Here is a 26,286-nt window from a genome sequence, read left to right as displayed (position 1 = left end):
GCCCTTGTGTTCTTCAGGTTGTGACTTGCAAGTGTGGTGAGCTTGTTTTGATCTCTGACATTAAATTTGAATTGTAAAATGAAAAGGAGAAAGAAAGCATTAACATGCTCGCATGGGGTCAGTTTAGTGCTTGAGTCATTCAGTAAAAAAAAAAAAACACAACTTTGATGGCTTCCTAATGTCTGCACAACAGAGGCAGAGTCAGACTGTGGTTTGGTGTGTTGGCACAGCTCAGTTCATGCTGTACTCCGGAAAACAGATATATTTACAGATATCCTGCCCCTCTTCATTGAATATTTAGTCCTGTCTCTGAATGTCTGTGCTGTGAATGACCCATATTCCCGCCTCTGAGGATATAATATCTTGGGAGATTCAGATAGTGTTTCAAGCTTCTCTTTGGAGTTGGTCTCTGACAGACTAATACTTTATGAAAGTCCAGAGAGCAAATGGTGAGTGTGCTGTTATGAAAACTTTGTGATGAAGCTGCAGTCCTGCCCACATCCTCTCTGCTTAAGCCATGAATGCAGCGTCATGGAAAAAGTTTTGGTTAAGTCATAAGGTGGAGCTACAGCTGAGATATTGAAATAATACATACACCAAGACTGATCCTTTACCTGCCGTTATCCAATTTAAATGTATTTCTCTATGTTCAAAACATAGAGCAGTCTGCTGACCTTGTAATTGTAGATTTGTGGAGACATTCGGGCACTCTAACATAAGGTTTCACTTAAGTAGATCGGTGTGACGTTACAGCGTTCTAGCCACACCTTGATGTTCAGTGTTGCGTGGTGGGGAGTTGTGTGGTGGCGAGTTGTGTGGCACCCACTGTAGTCACTGTAAATGCTGGGTCACACCACTCATGTGGTAAGAAGTGGAAAACATAGCTAACATTGGGAAGACTGTTCTTTACAATTTAAAAACACTATTATAGTTGGATAAATGTTATCAACAAAGACCGTGGCTATGGAAAACTGAGCTTTTCGAATGTAGCAGCAATGTTTAGAAGCTACCTTTCTCTAGTATTGCCAGTGACACAGTGCAGGTGTTATTATTTATATTTTCTGTTTGTTAGCTACATTTAACACTAACCATAGTCATACATGCAGTAGTCTGACAACAAGAATAAATGAATATGTAGATGACAGCATATGTATTGTGTGATCACAAAGCTTAAAGGGGTGAAAATGGAACATTATGCAGCCAAACTAAACCAATTAATCAGGCACGCCATAACTAATTCCGCTACACTCTTGAATGAATATGGTGGCGATAATAAACCATTTTGGTTTTAAAGGAACTAAAAGAGAAAAGGAGAAGAGAAAGGTTTGGACAGGAATTTCACAACTTTCACAAATAAGCAATGTTTTTATTATGAGTTTACCCGTAATGGCAACCTTAAAATGTACTGTATGTTTAGCCTTACTTAACCTTTTCATTTCTTTATAGCTGTTACAGATATATGTATAGGATCTGAAAATGTCAAACTTTGGTGACTCCCAGTGGTAGTATTAAAAAAGACACTGCACACATACACACTTAAAACTGACATTGGGAGACATTGGACTCAGTCGTGAATGTGTTGAAATCAGCAAATAGTCTGCATCACTTTTCAACGGGATTGTCTAATTTTCTCCAAACAAAAACATGAAAATAAATGAATCACTTTACAGATGAAAGATGGTTAGCATAAAACTGTCCTTATCCATCTCACACACGCACACATACGCCTGCCTCTCTGGATGTTTGTAGGAAAAGAGGAATAAAGACAGGAGCATGTGGATAAATCACTACGAGGAAGTGAGTGTAAAGAAAAAGAAAGGAAGTAGTCCTATGTTCCTTTTCCCTTATGTGTTAAGAAATGGTGTCATACTAAATACTAATACTAATACTACTGGTTTATGACTGTTGTTGTTAGACTGCTACTCACATCCTTTTCTGAAGGATATGTCTCTTTCAAAAACTTCAGTTTGAAGATGATGAAATTAAACCTATTTTATATTGAGAGCATGCAGAGCACATACAGAAATCAGCTTGACACATCAAAATGCGGTCATTCACAAACAGCAACATAATATAGCCCATTCTAACACAATAAAGACATATGAAGAAGATTTCCTTTCTACGTATATATTTTACTAGAGTTACTTCTCTTTTTGAAATACCCCATTTGCTCAATATTCAAAATGCAGTATGAGTATGATGAGTATGTCTCTTATAGTACAAAACTCTTCCCCCTTTCTTTGTTTCACTTTTTTGTCCACCTCTTTTCATTTTTTGTACTCTATGTATAGGCATACAATTTATGCAGCAACCCAGAGGACATGCAACAAGCAAATATGGACTGAACAATGTGTAACTGGTATAGCATGTTGTTGTACTGCTGTTTTACCCAATTATTTATAATAGGTGACTGTGGAACAATAACATAATATCAATGAAAAAGGTCTACCTCCATTTTTCTTTTCAAAAATACGAATATAAGTATAAAGTATAGTTTCAACCAGCACAGATACAAACAGTGACCTCTGCCACTCTCTCTGAGATGTATATCTCTTAAATATTTCATGCATGGTAGAGTGGAAGTAGACAGGAAGGAGATAGTTTTGTCTGTCTCTACTCACTCCTAAAGTAGGGTTTTCCCTCAGAGAGAATGACTTGGCTGTTTCCTGTCAACTTTGGAAGTCCCCATTTGTCATCCCAGCTCCACTCCCACTGAAAGAGAAAAGCCTGAAATATTCACCTTCAGACTTACTTTTCACTCAGATGAGTTTGCAAGTCAAAAAATAGCCTTTACTTCATGAAATATGAAATATGTCTCATTGTCTCACACCCTCCCGAGAGACCAAGCAAGTTAAAACAAAGGCGGAAAACCCCTCCCTGTTTCTGTCACGTTTTAATCATCCCCCTGTCCACACATCTTCTTTTTTTGGCTGAACTTTTGTGTTCTGTGTTATTATAATCGTCCTCCTCATCAGATGTCTTGTGTTGTTTTCCCTGCAGCACTGTGTCTGAAGAAGAAGATGACCTGCGGTTCGAATCCACCCTGGAAGACCATGCTGTCCCTCCTGCTGCCCGCAATGCTGTCCGTCCAAACTATGGGTGGGTATCACCCATGCCCGTGCCCTACCATTAGATCTGAGTCACCACAGCAGGAAATGCCACTTTTTGTTAAACAATACGCCCTGCAGGGCCTATTAGTCTTCCCCCTTCAAAGGCTTCACTGGGCAAAACAGCGGTTCAAATAAGACTCCTCCTACTAAAGGAAAGTTTGAAACCCTCCCTATTTAAACTCTTATCCATGCAGATGAGTTGACAAAAACGTTTTCTTACTTATACATACTACCCTGCTTCAGGGAATAAAAATATGTTATTATAGGGTAACTTTATCATATGTCAGTGTGTTTTTTTATTTGTTTTCTATATATATATATATATATATATAGATATATATATATATATTTCTCTTATTATTTAACTTATAAAACAGAATAGCTTTGACCTTTTCCAGACAGGTGAAAAGTACAGCTTGGGGCTAGGGTGAGGCCCTTGATTAAAACTGCTAGAAGTGCAGTTTGTCTGCTGTGACTCAGGGAGTGTGGTAGTCATCCGCTTATATTTATAACATGGGGAAGCAGGGTTATGGTTGATGTTGCAACTGAGGATTCATAAGTCATGCGCTCAAAAGTTTTACTTCAGTAGAAATGGTGCTCCAAGAAAAACACGTGTCATCATAAAAAAAGAGACAAATAGCCTGTGTAGGCTTGATAATGTCTCAAGACACGGTAAATAAAAGAAGGGAACTGAGCATGTCAACAGGGGGGTCGACAGTACATATATTGAAATCCACCCTTTTTCTAGTCGCGGTGTGTGGCTGACACATAATGTAAATTAAAATCTCATAGCGGATGATATTCCTTTATATTAATATATAGCCAGAAGAAGAAGGAGGAAGGCAGGTTTGAAAGGTTCTCCCTTCGTGCCAAAAATGGGCTCAGCATACTTTGGCGAACCCACAAAGTTCACAAAGAACTTTTATCGTCCAAAACACCATCATTTAAAAGGAGCTATTTTTTGCCTTTTCTGCTCTCTGGTTGAGCTGACACAACCTCCTATCGGCCATCAGTGGCACATTTCAATCTTAACTCAGTGGACCTAAGTGTCTTCAGTGGTTCATTAGGGACCTATTCTCTCCAAGCACAAATGGGCCTGCGGCCTGCTCATTACTGGCTGTGTGGCATCCACTGCCTAACTCGCTCCTCTCACCGGGAGGGAAGAGGAGGAGGAGGTGTCAGGGACTGATGGAGCTCTTTAACTCACGGGTAATGGGCTATTGTAGCTCACGCAATCATTCAGTTTCTCTCTGCTAACTGGAGCACTAAGTGAATTAGTTGGAGTCTAGTTTGATGCTTTGGTGTGCACATGTAACACTGTATGATGACACAAAACGCTGCATGCTTTGCAGCGCTTATTTGATCTAGTGTAATATTATTAGAACTTCAACTGCTGCCACCAGCTTCAAAGAGAGTTTCAGGTGTATTTCAGCACTGCACAGACAAAATTCAGTCTTACTTTATTTCTTACTCTGTGTTAAGATAGATATTGAGTGCGGTGGCATGTAATTGATAACACTGTGGGTAGACAAATGCACAGTAATTCTATTTTTTTTACCAGTATAGAAAAACAGTAATTATCTGAGTAACTAATTAAAGGTCAATTCTGTTGTTTTTGATTCATAAAAGAGACATGTTTTGCTTCTGTTGGCCACACAAATACTTGTGTAATTATATGAGCAGCTGTATATGTCTGTGTTTGATATGATTCAGGGTCTTCTAGGTCCCCAGGTCCCGCGTTGGGATTACTGGCTGTAATCTTCCTTGTGTTCAGCCACATGATCGCTCCATAAATCGCAAGTGCCCATATCTGTAGGCACAATTACACCTTGTGGTCCCTGCTAACACACTTGCTATCATGAGAACAGTATTTGTGGAAGAAAAACACAAGGACAGCACATGACAGCACTGTCATCCCAACGCAGTAACATTGTCTCTGTAGCTCCCAGCTGTATCCTGACTCAGTAGTCAGATGATGGATCATTCTTTGTGAAACCTATCCCTGATGTTACTCATACAGCACTGCACAGCTGTTGTGTCACCGCAGCCGTGAAGAGGATTGTCTGTAAGGAGTTCTTGTTTTTCTGTGCTTAAATGCACTATTGAGGAAGCAGAATTGAGAGAAATGTGCTATACCAACCCAGTCTGGCTTTCACCCTTGACCCTAGTGGTTGCTTATAATAGCTTATGTTTATTTTTATGGCTCTCATTATAACCCATGCTGGTTATAAATGTCAGCAAAATTCATGAAATGTCAATGTATATATACAGTAATGGGCGAGCCACACCAGTAGTGGAGTACAGTACCATCCTTGGCTCACTCCAGCACAGCACACAGCAGTGTCAGCCAGTGGCAGAGCTAACAGGAGGCTGTCTAGCTAATTGCTTGTTGTTGTCATACTCTCTGTTCAGTTAGCACAGCCACTGGGCTGCCAGAGCTCTCTGCGTGCAGCTCTTAGCACCCAAACAATGAAAGAGAATTGTATTCATGCAAATACAGAAATGGAAAACTGGCCCGATTTCGCTCTCAGTGATGGGAGCTGTAAGGTAATTCAAATTAATTAGCATAATTGGATAGATTGCATCTATCGTAGTAGTCAGCAGGCACACATTATGGCAAGGCTCCGGAGCGTGAAAATAGCCTGCTCATGCCGGCATCTCTGGTGTACTTTTTAAAGGTCTGCTAACTATGAATGCCCTCTTCCTGTCCTCCTTTTCTCTTCACAGCAATTGATTCTGCAGAGAGGGGACACTTTAGCCTGTGCAGAAATTCAATTTAGGGTTATTACCCCATATCAGTGATGTTCTTGCTAATTTGATTGCGTCCAGTGAAGTATCCTTTTAAAAACAATCGAGGACAGGCTCAACAAAGATTGGTTTCGCCGCAATGCATACATAATGACCAGTCTCTGTTGGCTTGCCTCCGTTTCCGAGCTCCTCTTTTCTCACAGCGCACTCATTGAAACAGAGTGCATTACCCAACAAGTACCTCATGATTATTTCAACAAGTCCTAAAAATGCTGCCTTGTGGGATCTTTTAAAAAATTGATACGGTTAATATGCCGAGATTGCAGTTCTGGAGGGAAAGAGGGGCCTGGAGCCATATGTGTGTCTGCTGTGTGCCTAGTGGGCTGTGATGAATGGGTTGAACGGATGCTGATCTGTGCTTGGAAAGCATCACAGCTACTGATTTGCTGAGAAAGCAAACCGGTGGATGACACAGGGAGACACCTACCCCCAGGGTGTTGCCTTGGTAAAGTGATGGTAGTGATGTAAGGTACTGGGGTCTCCTGGTGCATGACACCATGAATCAGCAAAGGATATGAACCTTTGAAAGATCCCAAAACTTAATTTCACAAGACAGCAGATGTCAAACACCTGCCTCATCAGACAGCTCAGAAAAAAAAACATGTTTGTCTTTCTTATGAACTCTTCTGGCTCCTCTGTAATCATCACCATCCTCAGTGTCGGCTGCCATTATTAGAAATTAGCTGCACTCAAGTCAGATCTGACCCCATGACCCTCCTGCACTTGAGGTGCTTGCTCATCTACCAGCCACACTCCTCCTTTTTCCATTCCCCGCCTCCTGCTCATCAAAAGCTCTCTGTCTCTCAAGCTTATAAGCCAGAAGCGTGCCCTTATCTGCCCGCTGTTCTTCAGCCGGCACTATTATCTGACTGCCAGAGCCCATTAACAGGTTATGGACGGGATATGAAATGGCATACATCTATGAAGGAAGCAAGACAGAGGAGACAGAGTTAGGAGGCAAGAAAGTGAGCAAAAAAAGGAGAAAATACGACAAAAGGGAGCCCAATTTTGATTCATAACATTGCTGAAAATAAGCAAATCAAAGTTCAAAGTTCAATCAAAGTGAGGGCTCTCACACTCTATGATGAGTTCCTGGAGCAAAAAATGGAAACGGAAGAGATCATGGTCGGAGCTTAATGTTGAAAGTGACCCCTTTACGCCGCAGACGGCTTTAAATCTCGCTTAATCTCTTCCATATTGTGGCTCTTTCACCGAGGGGCCATTTGAAAAGCCGCTCAAGACACAGAATCTTTTTCAGATTGATCATTTCCAACCAAATCATGTTTACGATGCCCATACTCCGATCACTCCCATAATGTTTTCCAGATGCCTTTTTTTTTTTATGAATGGCAGTATTATGGACATCTGCATCTGCTCCTGACAGCATGAAATCAAGAGCTAGATTTCCCCTCAGACTTTTCCAGGCATTGGTTATATCATAAGAATAATCTGTATGAAAGGGCTTACAGATCCTTTGAGCAAAATCCTTTGATGTTCAGGTGGTGCAAAATATCCAGAATGAAAATGTGTTGCAGTTACTTTTATCAACAGAGGGGGGCAGTGTTGTAAAAAGCATATTTCTCCTGCTTGTCTTCTTGCCCGACTAAACCCTACTGTCATTGCAGTGACAGTTTGTTAGTATTGCACCTGTTTACTTTGCTGTGTCAATATTGCCCCCACCAGTGCCGGTGCTTGATTTCCCTTATTTATAAAATCATATGAATATTTCCCCCATGTCATATTTTTCAGCAGGGTTTTAGACCCTTTAAATTTATTTGTGTACTTGCTGTGTTTAACAAATAGCTTCCCTCACTGTCTGTTATTGAACTGTCACCATTGTTAGCTTTTTCATAAAAAGAGACTGTGAGGTGCTAGTCTTTGTGTGGTTGTAGTTGTTATTGAACAAGATGGAGTGAAGTTATGCTGCTTATTGAACACAAAAGCTCTGAATTGTGTGTGCTTGACATCAACATATGGAGCCTACCTGAATTCAGTGTATTGTGAAAACAATCCTTGCCGATACAATTGCTGCAGGACTTACTAACTTGAACAATTTGAACAATGCTTGCCTGTATGTGTGTGTGTGTGTGTGTGTGTGTGTGTGTGTATGTGGACATGTATTACACATTGTGGGGACATAAATCTGTTTACATCACGTCACTGTGGGGACTCGCCTTCCTTTTGGGGACAAACCCTAAATCTCTGTAATGTAAATATTTAGGGTGAAGAAGTGGTTTAAAGTTGGGGTAAGGGTAGGTTTAGGTTAAGGTTAGATTAACAGTGAGGCCGTGTACATCCCAAGGTTGTAACTTGTGATGTACAGGCACAGGTAAAATATAAAACTTCCCGAAATATAACACTCAGGGTCCAGGAAGTCTCCATGAAATAAATGTAAATGATTGTAATGTCCTTTAAAGTGATGGAAACATTAGTCTGCATGTGTGTGTTTGTATGCGTTAGGAACAGTGCAAAGGTCAGGACACCGGTGTACTAGCGCAGTTTGTACAGGTGTGTGTTTGTGTATGTGTCTGTTGCTGGTCATGCTGATGGGAACCTCTCTGCTCCAGAGCAGCTTTGTAACAGCATCTCCATTGTAGTGTCTCGTGTCCAATTCCTCAGACAGAGTGTTACTGTGGAGCTGTCAGGAGTCATACAGGTGTGGAATATCAATGTGTTCTCTGGCCTTTAGGTGTCTGTTTCTGCATGAAATTTTCTGTAGAAGGGTGTGTATATGTGTGGCTGAATATTTGGATTTTATAGATACTGATACCACAGATGCTGCTAAATAATAATACCAATGCCAAACACTACTTTTACCTGTTTTTTTCCCAACAGCATTAAGGTGACCCGTAATTACTTTAATCAGTCGGCTTCTACAGAGGAGGTTTTGTGCAAAATCATTCCTCTCTAGTTGTTCCATCAATAAACAACAGCAGAAATTAAATAACCACCATTTAAAATTCAGACTCATGCTGTAGTGATCATTTCTGGCATCTGCACGATTAGTTTTTTGAAATGTGGAGTATTTTTTTATCCCAGAAGGAATAGACTCAGTCAATGATCAACAGTTTGATGTTTCTTCTCACTACCACTGGAGCATGCCATGGCTCTAGATGGGCTTGTGTTTATTGATATAAATTAAGGATGATCAAAAGAATGATTTCAGTCTCTGAGAAAGACATAGCTTTGCTATTTCACTTTTTTTCTCATTATGAAATTGGTTTAATTTGAGTATCAAACCTCTTTTTAGGCTTGAAATGTGTCCGTAGAAAGTTTGATTTCATGTCAATTAATGGATTCCAATTGTGACCAGTTTTCACAGTGGGGAAAAAAAACAGCAAATGACCATAAAAACTCTTGCAGCATAATCCCTTTCTCTGCTGTCCATCTGTGTTGTCACTATGTTCCAAATAGCCATCTTTTTTTTTGCCAAACCCTGCTTAATGCACAAATTCCTTCTTAGTCCTAACAAGTTGCATTTCATGACAATGGTCAGATAATAGTTGCCCCTTAGCTGCTCATTTATATTTTTTTCTCACTTAAATTGTCAATCTTTGTCTATTGGAATTGTTAGTGTGTGTATGCTACACCATCATGAACTGTGAGAGAAAATATCTGATAGGTATTTCACTTTTGACCTGTCGACAACCAGTAGCTAATCTGTGCACATGTGTGTATGAAACTGTGTGCTTACACATGCCTAAGTCAGCCATTTGTTGACTCATTTTTGGGCTGTGGGATAAAAAGTGTGAATATGGCATGTGCCTGTATCTACAGTATTTCTGACCAAATTTACAGAGCACTCTTAGATTTTAGGATCTTTCTGTATTGTATTTCATGGCAGATATGAATTAATTTCGTCTTTGTTTACTTAAATGCCCCATGTGCATGGGATTCTTTTTTTAAGAGGCCAACTTTAACAACATCTAAATCCCAGACCCAAAATTCAAAATTTACAAAACATAACCGCTCAAAATTTGACCATATCTGTTGACATTATAACAGGGGAATGATTTTACCCCAGCTTGTTTTGTGCATTTTCATTGAAAGTCTATGCATGCCTGTTAATCACTAAGAATATTAATAATTCAAAGTTCTAAAAAGATGAAAAATGTGGTCCACAGCAGGGCTTCTCAAATGTATTCGTCAAAGGTCCGCATGATTTTTATTCATGGTCGGAGTTCCAGTACGATTGGTGATTGGTGAACGAAATAACATTTAATGAACTCATTTGAACTTTTATTCTACAATTCTTGTGATTTTACCAGACAAACCAAGGTAGACAGTCAGTTCATATTTATTTCTCAGACATATTCTCGCAACTACATATACACTAGTTGTAGAAATTGTGTACTAAATAAAACAAGGCACAATTTATATCTGCAGTTAAGGAGCTGATAGCAGATTCTCCGGTGTAACATTAAAGCATTTGACAACACTCGGCACCCTCTCCAACAGTTAACGTCGCCTTGACAACGGTGTCAATGATAAATAAGCCACTTTAAAACCTCATTCATTTGGGGACAGGATTGCTGTGAATGATCTCCAGCTTCACTGTATATTCAATTGCTAACAAATTATTATTATTATTAATTAAGGGGAAAATTATTTCAAAATACAAAAGGTTACACTCCAAACATATTGTATTCACAACACAAGCTATGGGCTGAGTCTGGATTGACTTGGCATGTGGTCCAGACTTTGAGAAGCCCTAGTCTATAGACATAAATGAGATCGTATGTCACTATAAATAAAACATGCTCTGTGTATCCACCGATGCATAGACGGACTCCAGAGGAATTTGATTGGTTTCATTAATGTCCCAGTGTCCTAGTATGCCATACTGCACTACCAGTGACCTGGAACTAGCACATTTAAATGGCACATAGCCATTATTATGTTATTTTACAGGCAGTCGATGTCGGCCATGAAAAAGGCCCATTATATGTTACTATTTACGTGTGCTTGTTAAAGAGGCACTGACTTCCAGTCTCTATGTACCTTGTCTCATGTATCCTGTAGATGTTGTTTATATAGTAACATACTGAAAAGTGCATCATAGCTTTTTAATAGAATTTGTTCAAAGCAGATATCAAATTTAAAAACTGACACAGGTATTATTTATTTTATTTAAGGTACACATCAAAACCATGTCTATCTACATAATTAGCCGAGTGAATGCTTATAATCCCAGTCCAGTTATCTGATTTTGCACAAATACTGTACTTTTAAGTGCATGTGGGTGCATACATATACACTTACCTGTCTGTATCTGCCAGAATGATGTGAGATGTCACTGGGTTGTATTTACCAATAGCCTTGATGTCACCCTGTAAGCTCCCTCCCTATAAAAGCTGCGATCCTCCTATTTGCTGTCTACTTGCGTCCTACGCTGTCTCACACTCAGCCTCCATGCTCACCTCATGTGCCTAGCGAGCATCAGCTCACTATGCAAATAACACAGGGGTGAAGCAAATCCAGCAGCACCCATTGCTTTGCACACGTGGAAACCAATGGGTGTTGATAGTGACAAGGTGGTGGGTAGACTTGAAAGCAGAGTGGAGAGCAGTGTGAAGATCACTTGCAGCCTTCTCTAGCCATCCCTGTGCCTCGGTGCTAAGCAGGGCCTGTTGCCAGCACTCGCGAAGGCTGTAATGAGTTTATTTCATGTCGGCTGTGAAAGTGCCCGTCTCTGTCTCGCAGGCACTCAAACAGAGCTGAGGCCCATAAACACAAAGTGCAGTGCGTAAATCCCCACAGCCTGACGTCTCCCAGCCTGCCCTCTATGGCTTCTGAGCATCTCTTTATCGCGAGGGAGAAGGGAGAGGCGAGATCCCCACTTACAACTTGTGAAGACATCGCAGCCCTGGTCTACAAGGTGCAGCCCAGCCCCCTCACCAAAGACCACTCGTGTTCTAATCTTCAGCCTACTACTACTTACACTTGTCTCCCTGGATAAGGCATGTGTTTTCATGTCAAGAGCAGACGTAAAGAGAGACGATCAAACAGTCAGCCACTGTACAGTTGTGTTTATTGTAAACAGCAGGAGATCAAAAACAGCCCATTGCGCCGAGATTCTCTTCGGCTCATATTATTTCACCTCTGACGAATAGGACATCAGATGTGCGCTTTCCATGACGTCAGCCAGCCTAGCTTGCCCTCCTCTCCTCTCCAATCCCCTCCCCTCGCTGCAAATGCAAAATGCTTTGCTTGTGTTCTCTTTCCAAGCACCGGTTCATGTCTCTACACAAGGTCCCTGTGTAGACCTGCGTCCTCCCAGGGCCTTGGAGCAAGCAGTAGGTCACCGGGTAAAGAAGCAGTGAGCGAAAGAGGAGGAGGATGCAGAATGACAAAAGGGAGTTTCTATCTTCCCTCTCCTCTCTGACATGGCTTTGGTCCATGTTGAGGGATTAGTGTGTGAGGCTTCACCACAGCCTCTTCCTTGGCTTGTTTCCAGATATTATCTTTAAATGTGAGCTTGATGCTAGCCTCTCTTTCTCTCTCTCTCTCGTTTTCCCTTTCCCCTTCCCGTATGAACTCAGTGGTGTGAGTCATCCCAGCCTGCTCGGGGAGTGATTTAATTGCTCTCTCTCCTCCTCCTCCTCCTCCTCCTCCTCCAACATGCACGTCTCAGAGAGGGCTGTCACTGACCCTCCACTTTCACAAAAAACACCAGCGACCTATTCATTACCGTAAAGGTTGGGCCACCTCCAAAGACAGCAAAAATACACACTCCAGAAATTTGCTCGGTTATCCCTATTGATGGTGGCACAATACCGCCTGCTCCTGCCATGCTCTGCCCTGATAACTCTCTCTCTCTCTCTCTATTGTGTGCTGTGCTATAGCCCAGCTGAGTGAATGTGGGCACAATATGGGGTGATAAAAAAAAACCCCGCAGCACCAGAAGAGCTTTTGTAATCACAGTAAGGGGAAAAACTTTCTGCTGTTTTCACCACGGGGGGTCAGTGTGACTGCCACTTGGTTTGGTTGGCTTTGATTCGCACCAGGTCAAAAGTATGGAGCGACATTCTCGTTCAAATTAGCAAGTAATGCCAACACATGAACCCGTGACACAGGTATGGTGGACTAAGATAGCAAAACAGGTTTTGTTTCCAGTTTTCTGTTTCTATTTTTATTTAATGCAATATTGGAAGAGAAACAGGATTTCATGAAAAAAAAAGTCTTATTTTTTTATTTTTTTATATCATAATTATTGGTTGATTTAGATTTAAAATACTCTTCTCTCTTCTCATTAAGACCCTGATATTAGATTTAAAATACTCTTCTCTCTTCTCATTAAGACCCTGATACCCATGTTCAGATAGGGCATGGGGTATTTGGACAGCAATCTGTGCATTTTTCTGTGCCACTTCTCTGCACTTGTGAGATCAGGCAGTAGGTGGCAGTGTTCCTACAGATGAGCGGTATGTTGGGGGGCGAGTGCTGTGGGGAGGTTGCCTTGCTGGGAATGGCTGAATGTGATTGGAAATAGGTCTGCCTTGACTTTGCAACACCCATACATATATGAACCCTCTCTGTTGAAAGACTTGTTTGTTGTTAATGGGATAGTAATTATTGCACCTCTGCAGCAGTCAGATCTCCTCCAGAGCAAAGTGATTCAACATTAACAATGGCCGTGTGATAGACAGAGCTCAAAAAGGGGTGAGGAGGCTAAAATGCCACTGTGATTATAACAATTAGAGAGGGTGAGCATTAGTAGAGTGTATTATTGCTCCAGGGGCCGGCTGCCTTTTTTTTATTTTTTATTTTTTATCTCCCTTGTGATGCTCATGAGTGTCTCAGAGTTGTATAAGAGCAGACAGGGATCAATGGAGAATGCTGACTACTGTGGATGTACTGTGGACTGCCTGAGATGGCTACTAATCCAGAATGATTATGCAGTGTACTCTTTGCTCTTAGCCTAGTCTAGACAAACAGCACACACGTGTACACACAGATGCACAGGAAGATCAGCAGCGTTTGAGTAGAAGTGTTTGGTAAGAAGTGGAGTCACTTTTCATTTCTACAAAAACACAATGAGTTCTGCTGCATTCATAGCCCCTCCAACTGTTTTTTTTCCCCTTAGATTTAACTTCCGATTTAACTAAAGCCATACAGATGTTGTTGTTTCCATCACTGAGTTTCAGTGCGCTGAGCCATCGCCAGGAGGCAAAGCCTACAGGAACACAAACAAAATCCTAATACTTACCTTTTCTTCCCTCTTACCTTTATCCCGTCTTACCTGCTTCTTGCTAACATGCTGCACAAACAAAGTGGATGTTTCTGAAGCAGCCATGGTGTATATTTTAAAATGCTGCATTGATTTCCTTTCAAAGACATTCAAATTTGAGTAGGTGTCAGCCTGTCACATTTGAACACAGCACAGTGAATTAATGCTGTGAATCAGTGAATACTGTATGTTTATGCTAAACCCGGGGCACACAGTATTTACTATTACTGTTTATTGTCTATTTTAGACTATCTGGCTGACAAATGAGTGACGTTTGGCATATCACATTGACACAATGAAGGCTGAAGAGTTGGGATGATTGCAAGAAACAGCTTGTGTATTTCATATATTTTCCTGTGGTTGGAAGCTTGCCTGTCAATTTCTTACCCAACAGTAGGTTAAAACACAATATTGTTTTATCACTAATATGTCCTACTCCATCTCTTGTAGCTCTGATGGAAGTATACGTCCCAGAGCAGCCAGTGGTGGCGCTGCATGGCAGGGACGCCACACTCAACTGCTCCTTCAGCGTCCCCACCCCCTTCAACCTGTCTGATCTGTCCGTCTTCTGGCAGCTGACAGACACCAAACGCAGTGTGCACGCGTACTGGAAGGGACAAGACCAGCTGGCAGACCAGGCCGAGCGCTTCGCCAACCGTACCAGCCTGTTCCCCGCCCAGCTGGGCCTGGGCAACACTTCCCTCCTGTTGAGCGGGGTGGTGGTGGCTGATGAAGGCAGCTATACCTGCTTCGTCAGAGTACAGGACTACGGCAGTGCTGCTTTGCTGCTGCAGGTGGCCGGTGAGTCAAGCTGTGACGTCCATGACACATGTAGAAACAAACAGATGAACACACACATGGACACTTACGACCAGTGACGCACAGGAAGTAGATAGACACAATAGACACACAAAAAAAAAACACACTGCAGATTAGCTTCATTTGTTGCATTGCTTTTCCCTTTTTCCCTTTACTGATTTCATCAAGCAAAACCTTCAGCTCACTAGCAGATTTTATAGATTAATGATGAATTTAAAAAGTAAGGAAAAATAACTTAGTTATAAATGTATTTCCCTTTCATGTTCTTTTTCTTTTATATTAGTGAAATGAGTTGGGGCATTTTAAAAAATTAAAAATTTAACCACTGGGCCCAAGATATCTTGACTTTTCATGGTATGGGTAAAGCTGGCACAATACTCATAGAATCCTACATTTCCCATGATGCAACATGATAGCATCTTCTGGTGTCTTTATGGTTTAAAACCCCACACCCCCAGTTTATAACACAGGCTTTCTTTAACTTCCTAACCTACCCAAGCTTAGAAAACTGATGATCTCATCAGGATAAGTTTTCTCAGACTGGACAAAAGTCCTTTCTGAGCCACAGAAAATATCTTGTGAGAGTGCAAGATAATTATACAGGCCTCGAGAACTAAACAAATGAATATTAAATGTTGTTTTAAGGATTCATTCTGTACAGTGTTTTCAATATACTGGCTAGATAATGGATAAATGCTGTCTCATTAGCTAATGCTTGCACATTATTTTCATTTTACACTTTGAATTGATTGTACTGAAAGTGATTTGACCTCAACACTTATACACACATATACACTAACGGCATGCAATAAAATGTATTATACAGTTACCTATGCAGAAGGTGATTAACGATAATTTCTTCTCACGATACGTAAACAGGTGATAAACTGTCTCCTTGGGGCTGCTGAGCAGCGTTTTTGGTCAATAAGCGCTGATTGTGGTCTCTGTCATGGTCAATATCTGCTGACTTTGATTATTAGCTGTTGTTACGGTCAATCAGCCACTGCTAACATCTTCTCTGCTGTGCGACTACATCGCCCACCTTCACAGCTGAGAGCCTTTTATTTATTTATAATGACACTGTGTGCCTTTCCTTCTCCCATTTCTATATCTGTTGTGAGAATGCTCCTGTATTCTCCAAGGATGGATGTGCATTAGGTGGTGTTAATGAATAACATTTTTTTTTTCCTCCTGGCTGGGGAGAGAGAAAACAATATCTCCAACAGTGACAAATTGGTTCCATTTTATGCATTAGATTTATAGATATTCTATTTTTAGTCAGCATTTACAGTTATTACTGTAGACTTCCTTCATGCTGTGCTGGAAGAAAATGAAAGGAGGTCTCAATGGAATTCTTCCTGTCAGTCAAATGGCCAGCTGGAGAAGTTGGTGTGTACCATGCTAAATCTCTCTTTGTGTTGAGTCCACTTTTCAAAAAGCAGCTCAGACAAACTTATTTCATCTCGCCCTCAGCTCCACCCCATTGTTTGCTGTGCAATGATTGGCTCTGGGAATACAGCAGCGTCTTTCTCCGACGCCTCTGTTCTCCTGTTTTAACTCAAGGGACTCGAGAAACGTGATTTCAGCCGAGGCTGACGATTCACCCCTCACCTCCACCCCTCTAGGCTCTTTTCCAGGCCATAGGCGGAGTCGCCCCAAATCTCTGAGCCTGCCAGTTTCCTCTCAGGCCTGCCCACCTCTGCCTCATACCGTGCACCGTATTTCCTTTCTTGGAGTGGCTCAGTGCTTTGGTTCTCTAGAGAGAGCGGCGTTAGAGTGCAAGGATGCAGCATTAGGATGTGCCACAGATGCTGTCTATGTCTGTGGGATCTTAGCACTGTGTTATGCTAAGCTCGCTAAATATAATTAAGAATTTAATGGGAATCAGGGTGACTCTCACTCCAGAGATTCTAACTATCTGGATGTGTCTACTGCTCCCTTATCCTCTCCCCATCCTCATATGCACTTACCAACCCCATGCCTCTTTTTCTCCTCTCTTCCACCCTCAATCCGTACCACTCTCACCCACCCTTACTACCCTCCCCCTCTTCCTGTGTACTCTTGCTGTTTTTCAGCCCCCTACTCCAAACCCATAGTGACTTTGGAGCCTGAATTCAATCTGCGGCCAGGTGATGAGGTGGCTCTGACTTGTGTGGCCTACGGTGGTTATCCTCAAGCTGACGTGATATGGCAGGATGCGAGCGGGCGCAACCTGACAGACAATATCACCAGTTCATTCGTGGCCAATGAGGAAGGGCTGTTCACTATGACCAGCGTGCTGACAGTTGTGCTGGAGCCTAATAGCACCTACAGCTGCCGACTGATCAATCCACTACTGGGCGAGGAGGGCTATGCCTCTGTCACAATCACAGGTAGGTGTGGGTCTTCATCTCTCTCTTCCTCTATAAATTGCTTCTAGGCGTTTCAGTCAATGTTGTCACCTCCATTTTGGTGCAACGTAAACATAATGTATACTCACAGACTCCCTGCAGTGTTTGGGATCTTACCAGCTAGGACTAATCTTGTTTTCAGTCATACATAAAGCTTCTTATTATATTCTTATAAGTCTTGTGTTCTTGTACAGACCAACCCATCAGTCAAATTTCATGCTATGGAAGGTTTTTGGCTTTGTTTTTCTAAGTCTATCTTCTGTCAGTTTCCTGCTAAGAGTAACAGTTCAGCTCCGACAAAATGATTGAGAAATAATGAATTGTCCAATTATGGTTCAATAGGCATAACCCACCAGTTCCTGTGCGTTGTTAAATTAGATCAGTGGATGATTATTTCCCTGAGGATTGTCAAATAGCTATTCATCTCATATTTCAAAAGGCAATACAGTAATAAAAAATGTGCTAGATGGAGGTGATTGGTCTCTTAGCACCTGTCTGTGGGAAATGTTTGCTAACCAGGAAGTAGATTGATATATTTGCCTTTCTCTGATTGTTTGATGTAATCTTGAGCCGAGTGTGTGACAATACCTGTGTGATAGGTCTAATGGTCTCATCAACCCACCTGCCACCACCCACCACCCATGCACCCCTGGCCCTGCTGGTGTACTCTGTGTGTTAAGTGCAAGGAGAGTGCCGTGTAAGGTGGGCCAAGGCTGGGTCTCTAATGGGAGCAGCACTGTGTGAAATGGCTCATAAATAAGTAGAGGTGGCCCGAGCCTGCTCTCTAGGCTGGAGCTGGTGCTGGAGCTCGGGCTGTTGAGGCGGAGGTCGAGGCAGAGGTCAGGGAGTGCTGCTCCACTGGGCTGGGAAATGACTGTGCTGTCTGGAAACAGGATGGCCGATTGGCAGGGCAGGCTTGCTGGACGGATGAGGGAGGGTGGCCTTTCTAACAGTTTGGTTGGCCTCTTTCAAAACAGCACAGATAACCAGGTACAGGGACCATTGGGGGAGTGGAAAGGTATTAAACACATGGTGAGAATGAAATACGACTGTAAGGTAGCAGTGTTAAAATAGTCTGTGGCTGCTATTACCCTTTGATCTTTGCTGGATTGATGCATTATTTCAGGTTTGGCTGAAATAGATGTGATAGTTTTATTACCTTTGATGTCAGTTTTTTTGGTCTCCTCTATTTCCTCTCGACAAACGAAAAATGTTGATCAAGACATCTGGATTGGCAGTTTGGTAATAGTGATTTTTTTCTTTTAGGGGACAATGACATTTCCATTTTTTCCTCTTCTTAACCTCCCCCTATATAATTTAAAACCATTTGCTTTAAGATGAACCTTTTAACTCCACATGTTGGTTCCCTGATTGTGGATATTATGACATTTCAACTAAGTGTTGTGACCAGAAGCACTCAGTTATGTACCAGTTAAATCAAGTTAAATCATCGTACTTTTAGATGGCTTCAGAATTCTAGATATGAAGGCTTAGTCTGCAGGGATACGACAACGTCATCACTGTCCAATTTCTCTCTCTTTGGATGAAAGTAGTAGCACTACTTGACAGCATAGATGCCCATTCTACTAATACTGTGACACAAAGGACAAAAGTCAGAAATTTCTGTCTACGTTAGTTCAGGCTCTTTTACTCTAATAGCAAAATGTGCACTGGGCTTTTGAAAAGATACTGCCTAGAAACTTTGCAGAACTTAAAGGTTCAGTCATTAACGTACAGTACATGCAGTGTCAGCGGCAGTGACTATAATTTGATCACCCCAACAAGAAGATTAAAATTGTTTACTGCAGGTCAAGATCCATGTGTGAATGATGTTAAAGATTTACAGCTGTCTGATATACTGTATGTCAGGAAAGTTATGATTTTTGTATTAACAAATTAGTGAAGTTAGTACAGTCTGGGGCCATGGTTAGATGATGAGTTGAAGATTGTAATGCTTCAGAGGGTAAAAAAGTAATGAAAATTGTGATTTAGCTGCTTACTTCCAACAATCTGCATGAAATAAGATGATATCAACTTAATATGTAGCCCCATTGTTAACAATATTATGAGAAATAACACTAAAAGAGGCTTTCTTGGCACGACCATATTAAAACAGCATTGACAAAGCACATTGTAAAAGATGAAACACTACAAGAAGAAAATCATGATGTTCCAGAAACATTATAGTGCAAAAATAAACGACAACAGTGTTAACGGTATTTTGTTATGTAAGGCAACAACTGGAAGCAGGTAGCTCTCTCTCCCTCTCCAATGACACATCTCTTGGTATAGATAACCTCGATGGAAACATTTCTTAAATTGCACATAGGCTGCCTTCCAAACCTATATGTCATATTTTTGATGGATGCTTTCTCAGTGACCTGTTTGGAAAGAGTCTAAAATCATACCTTTACCCAAAGATGAAAAAGCAGATTTTACTGCCTCCAATTATAGACCCAATAATGTACTCCCTGTTTCGAGTAAGACACTTCAGAGGATTCTTTTGTAAATTATTTTAGTAGAAATGGACTACTTACAAAAGCACAGCATGTTTATAGACCAGGGCACTCTGTTAGCACTGCATTAATAGACATGACTGATCAATGTTTAACACATATGGATTACTGGAAATAGCTCGGCCTGTGCTCTTGGATTTTACTGTAGCTTTTGCCATTGACAATAGTGTTTCTTATTGTCAAGCTTAAATGTTATGGTTACCTTCAACTCATGCTTAAAGAGTTACCTCTCTGGAAGAGAAGCATCTTGCCATGTTCCACAAGGGAGCTTCTTGGGTTTACTTTTATTTTTATAAAAGATTTACCAAAATTTTCTGATATAGTTATGTATGTTCTGTGCACCACCAGTAATAGAGCTGTTAAGTTGCATATAATTATAAATCGGTGAGAACGAACAAATTAGCACTGACGATTGCTAAAACTAAATGCATTGTATCTTGCAGTAGTCAAAACTTGCTACATCTCACTTTACTTTAGTTAAATTTAACTTAAGTTGCTGCTTTTTGGAACCTTTATTTTTGTTTTCAAGTTTCTTTTCTCTGTTTGTTAAAAGATTTGTTGGCTTGTTTTGCCTTTCCTCGTTTTATTGACAGTGGGATGTGAAATTGTTGTTTGGTTTTGTTGTTGGATTTATATAGGCTTTGGGAGCTAATGTGGATAAACATATAAAAACAAATGTGGACAAATAAAGAATAAACAATAAAGACACGTTGTTGGCTAGTAGTAGAGACTGTGCCTTATGTTGGTGCCACTTGAGTGCACAACATTGGGGCCAGCATGGTCTACATGTGGATTTTAAATAGTTGTTCTGACAAAATAAGACATCTGAGGTGCCATCTTCGGCTGTAGGAAAAAAAAATTAAGGGCATATTTCAGTGTTTTTTGATAGTGACAGGTTTTACAGACAACGATTCATTTGTCAGTTAGTTGAGACCCTAATGCTGGAAGGATCAAATCCAATATTAAAGCGATTTTTATAGGCTTTGATTTATTATTTCCTTTAGTCAGAGTCATGGTCCTGCTATTCCCAAACTAAAAAAATAAAATAAAATAAAGGAAGCAGTCTCAGTCAAAGAAAGTGCCCAAGAGCGAAACAGACTGACACAATAAAGGTAGCAATGGAGTTACTGAAGTGTGAGGAAAGAAAGACTGAAAGAGGAACAGCTAAAGGAGCAACTGTTGTCCACAAATAAACTGAGGGAAACCCTTAATTAAAACAGTGGTGATCGGGATTTTCAGCAGTTGGGCGTACATGAATAAGAATAAGTTCTCTGTCGGACCGCCAGCACAGCTTGACGATGGCCCAAGTTGTTAGCGAACATGCAGAAGATTTACAGTATTTTGTGTGCCATGATACAAGGGGGCTTGTTTGAAATGAAAATTTATTTGCATTTGTTTACAACAGCTGGTGTGTGCTCAACAGCTTCTGTAATTAATTTTGACCCAGCACAACTCCTCTGCTTGGAGTAGCAGAGTGTGGAGTGTGCCGAGCTTGAGTTGATATAGCGAACACACTCGCTTGCTGTATACACTTACAAACACAGCACACCATACTCAGGAAGTGGAGAATCCTATTATAAGAATGGCTGAAATCTGCTTAAAATTCAAAGTGGACTATGAGAGTGGATAAAAAAAAAGAGTAAAAGAGAGAGATTGGGGGGAGGTGGAGAGTGAACAAGCATGTTAAAATTTCACACTCTCCTCAATCTCTGATTGAAAAATTGCAATAGTAATACAAATCTCCCCCAGGCAGAACAGGAGTTTGACAAGGTTAATTTTGAGAAAATGAACCCTTTACCCACACAGAGCAGAACACTTTGTGGGCTACACTTTGAGTGTCTGTATGAAGTCATTCATGTTAATCCTACCTCTTTTGTAGTCACCACCAACTTAACTACCTCACCAGACAGGTCCAGACTGTCAATAACATACGCACATGGCACATACACACCATCAGGCATCTCAGAGATGGTTATTTTTGTAAACATGCACCATGGAGAGCTGGTCAGTTTTTTAAGCCAGGCTCTGAAATAGGCAGTGTTTTTGTGTTGCTGGGATATTGATAGATTGCAGCAAGGCTTAGTTGCGGGGAGACCCATAGGAGCAGCTGGTATTAATGAACAGTCGAATGATGGAAGGGAGCAGCTTCAGTCCTCAAATGAACCGTGCCCTGTCTGCTTGCCTGGCCAGCAAGCTTGTGTACCAATCCCCGGTCCTCCCCCTCCTCCTCCCCCTCCTCCACCTGTCTTGATGGCTTGCACTGTCTCACACTCCCAGCCTTTCCTGACCACTTTGTTCTCTTGAAAAAAGAATAATGTTTTTGGAGTTTTGGGGGATCAAGAGTCTATATCCTATCATTTTTTTTACTGATCCTTTTCTGAATGTGGAGATTTAGCTGTGTATCCCATCTACTGGAGCTGTGTGATTGCTGCAGTGGGTTTCTGATGGCTGGGTTTCAGGGCCTGTCACCGAACACCCCCTCCAGCACCACCCCCACGCCGTCTGCTTGCTCTCTCAATGAGGATGGCGCCATTTCCCCGGCATCACTCTGCTGGCACAGCATTTACAGTGAACAGTGTGTGGATGGAGATATATAGAGTGGGGAAAGGAAGGAGACAGAGAGATGAGGCAGGGAGATAGAGAGAGGGAGCTAGGGAGACAGGGTTAGGAGGGGTGAGAAGTGGATGACAGAAAGCAAGATGGAGCCGAAAACGTTTGCTGAGCTCAGAGTTGTGGCACTACGGCCTGACAGGCAGGAGATGGACTCGCTGACGAGGAGGGAGATCACCCTACGCAGTATAGACAACTTTTTGCTGAATTTTACTATATAAATGGCCTTCTCTGGCACTCACTGGGCAACACAGTGGCTCAGTGTTTAGCACTGTTGCTTCACAGAAAAAAGATCCCAGATTTTCATCCCAGTCTCAATCATGTCTGTGTTGCTTTGGATTGTTTTTCCCATGTTAGTGTGGGCTTCCTTCCATCCCCTGGTTTCTTCTAAGACACCAAAGACATACCAGTGTATGGAGGTATTACAAAATTTACTCGTTATATTAGTTTTTAAGTTCAATTCAGATAACTAGAGAGAGATAGAGAGATACAGATGCACAGCAGCAGCAAAACTATAAACTGTAATGGAGATATGGTAAAAATAATGACAGTAATAATATATGTAGTGGACATCGTGCAGCACCACAGCAGCAGCCACGATCCATGAGAACCTGCTAGAAGAGAGAGAGAGAGATAGTTAGTAACATACATTAATGAGACATGTATGTTTACAGATGGTGGTGGTGATGGTGTCCTCGAAATTTGGGTCCAATTGCAAGAACTTCAGTTTTGTAGGTCATGCAACTTTTTCAATTTACATTTACATTTAGCCCATTTAGCAGACACTTATCCAAAGCGATTTACAGAAAAGGGAACAATCAAGGTATAGTGCGATAAGAAGCGTTAGTGCAGCAATGAGTGCTCGTGACGATTCTTTAATGTGTAGATTTGTTGTGTAGTGCTAGAAGAGAAGGTACTCTCTGAAGAGCTGGGTCTTCAGAGAGTACAATAAGTATAGTATCTAGTATATCCTTAAGGCATGCTTGAAGTCTAGTTAACTGATTGGTTTCATCAGGCTTGATCAATAAATAAATAATGTGGTGTCATCTGCATAACAATGAAAATTAACGGAGTGATTCCTAATAATGTTCCCTAAAGGAAGCATATATAAACTGAATACAAGTGGTCCTAGCACTGAACCTTGTGGAACTCTGACAAACTTTGCAGGGAGGATTCATCATTGATGTGAACAAACTGAGATCGATCTAAAAAATAAGACTTAAACTAGCTTAGGGTGGTTCCTTTGATGCACAAACTAAGAACAAGTCAAATTAAAACAGACACGCATACAATATTACAACACATAGCAATCTAGAAAAATAATAAAAGTACAATACAAGCCATGAATTCAACAACATCAGTTAAAACAACGACACCCCAATGATTCCGTCTCTGGGTCTTTCTTTTTTTTTTAAGATTATTTTTTTGGCCTTTTATGCCTTTAATGATAGTACAGCTGAAGTTAGACAGGAAGCAGAGAGAGGGGGAGTGACACGCAGTAAATGGTCGTCCAATGCGGGATTCGAGCCAGGGCCAGCTGTAGCGAGGGCTATAGCCTCTTGCACACGGGGCGGCCGCTTAACCCACTACGCTACCGACTGTCCCGTCTCTGGGTCTTTCAATATGGATTTAAAAGCATTCAAAGAAATCAGATCTTTGAGTTTTAAAACATGAACATGAACATAACATCTAATGAGACTCAGACTCACTGCTCTTGGTGTTTTGTTGTTGCTTAAAGGTGGCAAAGGTGGATGAAATTGGCCAAACCACATTTTTGTTGCTGTCATCAACAACAATCCTTGTTTGTCATTGACCCTCACCCAGCACAGCTTTGCTGCTAGTATTTATCTTCCATGAATATACTATAGTCCGCACTGTGTAAAGGATTGCTCAACTCAATCAACTTGGAATAAACATGAACATCATCACTATCAATAATCCCACTGTACTTTTCTCCCATGTCTTCTTGACCACATTCTAACAATTCCTCAGGTTTCTGTCAGATCATTCCAGTTTCCGTTCACTTTCCTCCAGATGCTATTTTGTGTTCCAACTTATTCTGCTCCAGGTACAACACTGTTTTGGAGGGGCATATTTCCCCAAGGAGAGTGTTTGTTACTGTATGTGTACTGTAAAGCACACGCATGTTAAACCAACCTTCACTGGATAAATCAAGGGTAAAAAACATCTTTAATTGCTATATAAACATTGACCTTTACTGCGGAGATGGAATCTAGCACAGGTGCTAATAGTAAATGGACTGCTTCAGAGTGTTCAACTGTTTGTTAAACTAAGTGGTGTCGTTTCTTCATTAGATGTGTGCCAGCTTGCTGCTTGCCCCTTTTTTTCCTCACTATGTTATTATGTTTTCAGAGCTTCATCCTGACATCACGTTGCCATTTAAATAGCTACCTGCCACACTTACTTACACTCGTCATGCTCATTTCTCTATTGTTTCTAAGAAGTACCTCAATGTATCTCAGTGTTTTCTCGGGTTATTGTAATATATATTATTCATTTTCCCAGAATTTATGAAAATATCGTGTGATAGTTTGTTTTGACATTTGTGTGTCTTAAATTGGAGTAAAAGCATGGCTGTATCAGCATTGCTAAAGGGCCAAACAGAAAGATACAGTGATCTACTAGTTCAAAGGATCTCTCATTAGAATAACTGTTGTGTTGAAATCACAGTAATTGCAAATATTCATGAAATATTTTACAAGCATGTTTGCGCCTTTCTCTGACTGGATCTTTTATCAAAAGCTCTGTCAATCAACTTTGGAGGTAATGCGTTGCCCAAAATCATGTTTTTGCTTCCAGCTTTTAAAACAAAATGCTATTCTGGTCCTTGTTGTCTACTGAACAAGGGCTAATTTAAATGCAATTAACAGAGCCTTCGGAGAAGCAGAAAACAGCAGTATAAATGAATCTGTTGTCAGTAGAGCAGCAAGCAGGCAACTTTCCCGACGGAGCACTGTATTAATTAGTGTCCAGTGCACAAATAGGCCTTCTTTCTCTTGCTGAATGCATGCTCTGTGTTATCAGGAACCCAGCCAGGGAAAACAACCGAATAGACAGATGAAGTAATGTAGGCAATCTAAAATAAATTCAGGTAGGCAGAAATGGCACCATTGTAAGCACATTCATTCCTATCAGCATTATTAACTCGGGTCACTTGCTACTGTCGGTGCTCTAAGACGTTTGAACATCCTCTTCTGGATCTTCAGTATAGAAATTTTTATCCCTGTATTATGGTCCAGGCAATGTTATTTGTCATGCTCCCACTCTTACTGTTAGTGACTCTGAGGGATTGTTGAGTTGGATTCAGTTGTGGGCAGTTTCTGGTCTGTGCTCTGCTCTTTTAGAACGGTACAATCAGAAAGATAAAATGAGCTCCTCTCTTTTGTGCTAGGATTTATTTTCCCTTTTATTCTACTCTCGTCTCTGCCATCTTGACTTCTTAGCATTAGAGGGTTTTTTTGCACTGGTTGGGTGTACAAATACTTTTCTTTGCCACAATTTAAAAACCACATTTCTGTTGTATTTCTTCCTTGAGAATGAGTTTTTGTCTTTTTGTTTTGCATTTGTTCTGTAAGAAAAGATCCCCTGTGTTTGTGTGTGTGTGGGAATATCTGCATGTTCATGTACACACATTGTTTTTATATCTGCCACATGCATCCACTTTGATTTAATTCCTGTCTTCCTCATGTAAACATTTATGCAACAAAAACTGGGTCTATCTTTGCTCCAGGGCCATCGTATTATGGATATCGTGAATATGATCACACTGCCACCCTCTCACA

At 41.1% G+C, this 26,286-nt stretch overlaps 1 protein-coding gene across 6 annotated transcripts in view; it reads left to right on the top strand.

The window, feature by feature from the left end:
• Window positions 1–26,286, top strand: part of cd276 (CD276 molecule) — a 62,993-nt gene that overhangs the window by 3,846 nt on the left and 32,861 nt on the right. For all 6 annotated transcript variants that reach the window (XM_019278896.2, XM_027281369.1, XM_010731810.3 and 3 more), the window contains exons 2-4: window positions 3,001–3,099; window positions 14,599–14,949; window positions 17,043–17,339. In XM_019278896.2, coding sequence (XP_019134441.1) covers window positions 3,021–3,099; window positions 14,599–14,949; window positions 17,043–17,339 — 727 coding nt within the window. In that variant the 5' untranslated portion in view covers window positions 3,001–3,020. The remainder of the gene's footprint in view (window positions 1–3,000; window positions 3,100–14,598; window positions 14,950–17,042; window positions 17,340–26,286) is intronic.

The sequence above is a fragment of the Larimichthys crocea genome, chromosome VIII (genome assembly GCF_000972845.2).
Source record: "Larimichthys crocea isolate SSNF chromosome VIII, L_crocea_2.0, whole genome shotgun sequence".
In the NCBI taxonomy this organism is placed as follows: Eukaryota; Metazoa; Chordata; class Actinopteri; family Sciaenidae; genus Larimichthys; species Larimichthys crocea.
This window is presented reverse-complemented; position numbering and strand designations above follow the sequence as displayed.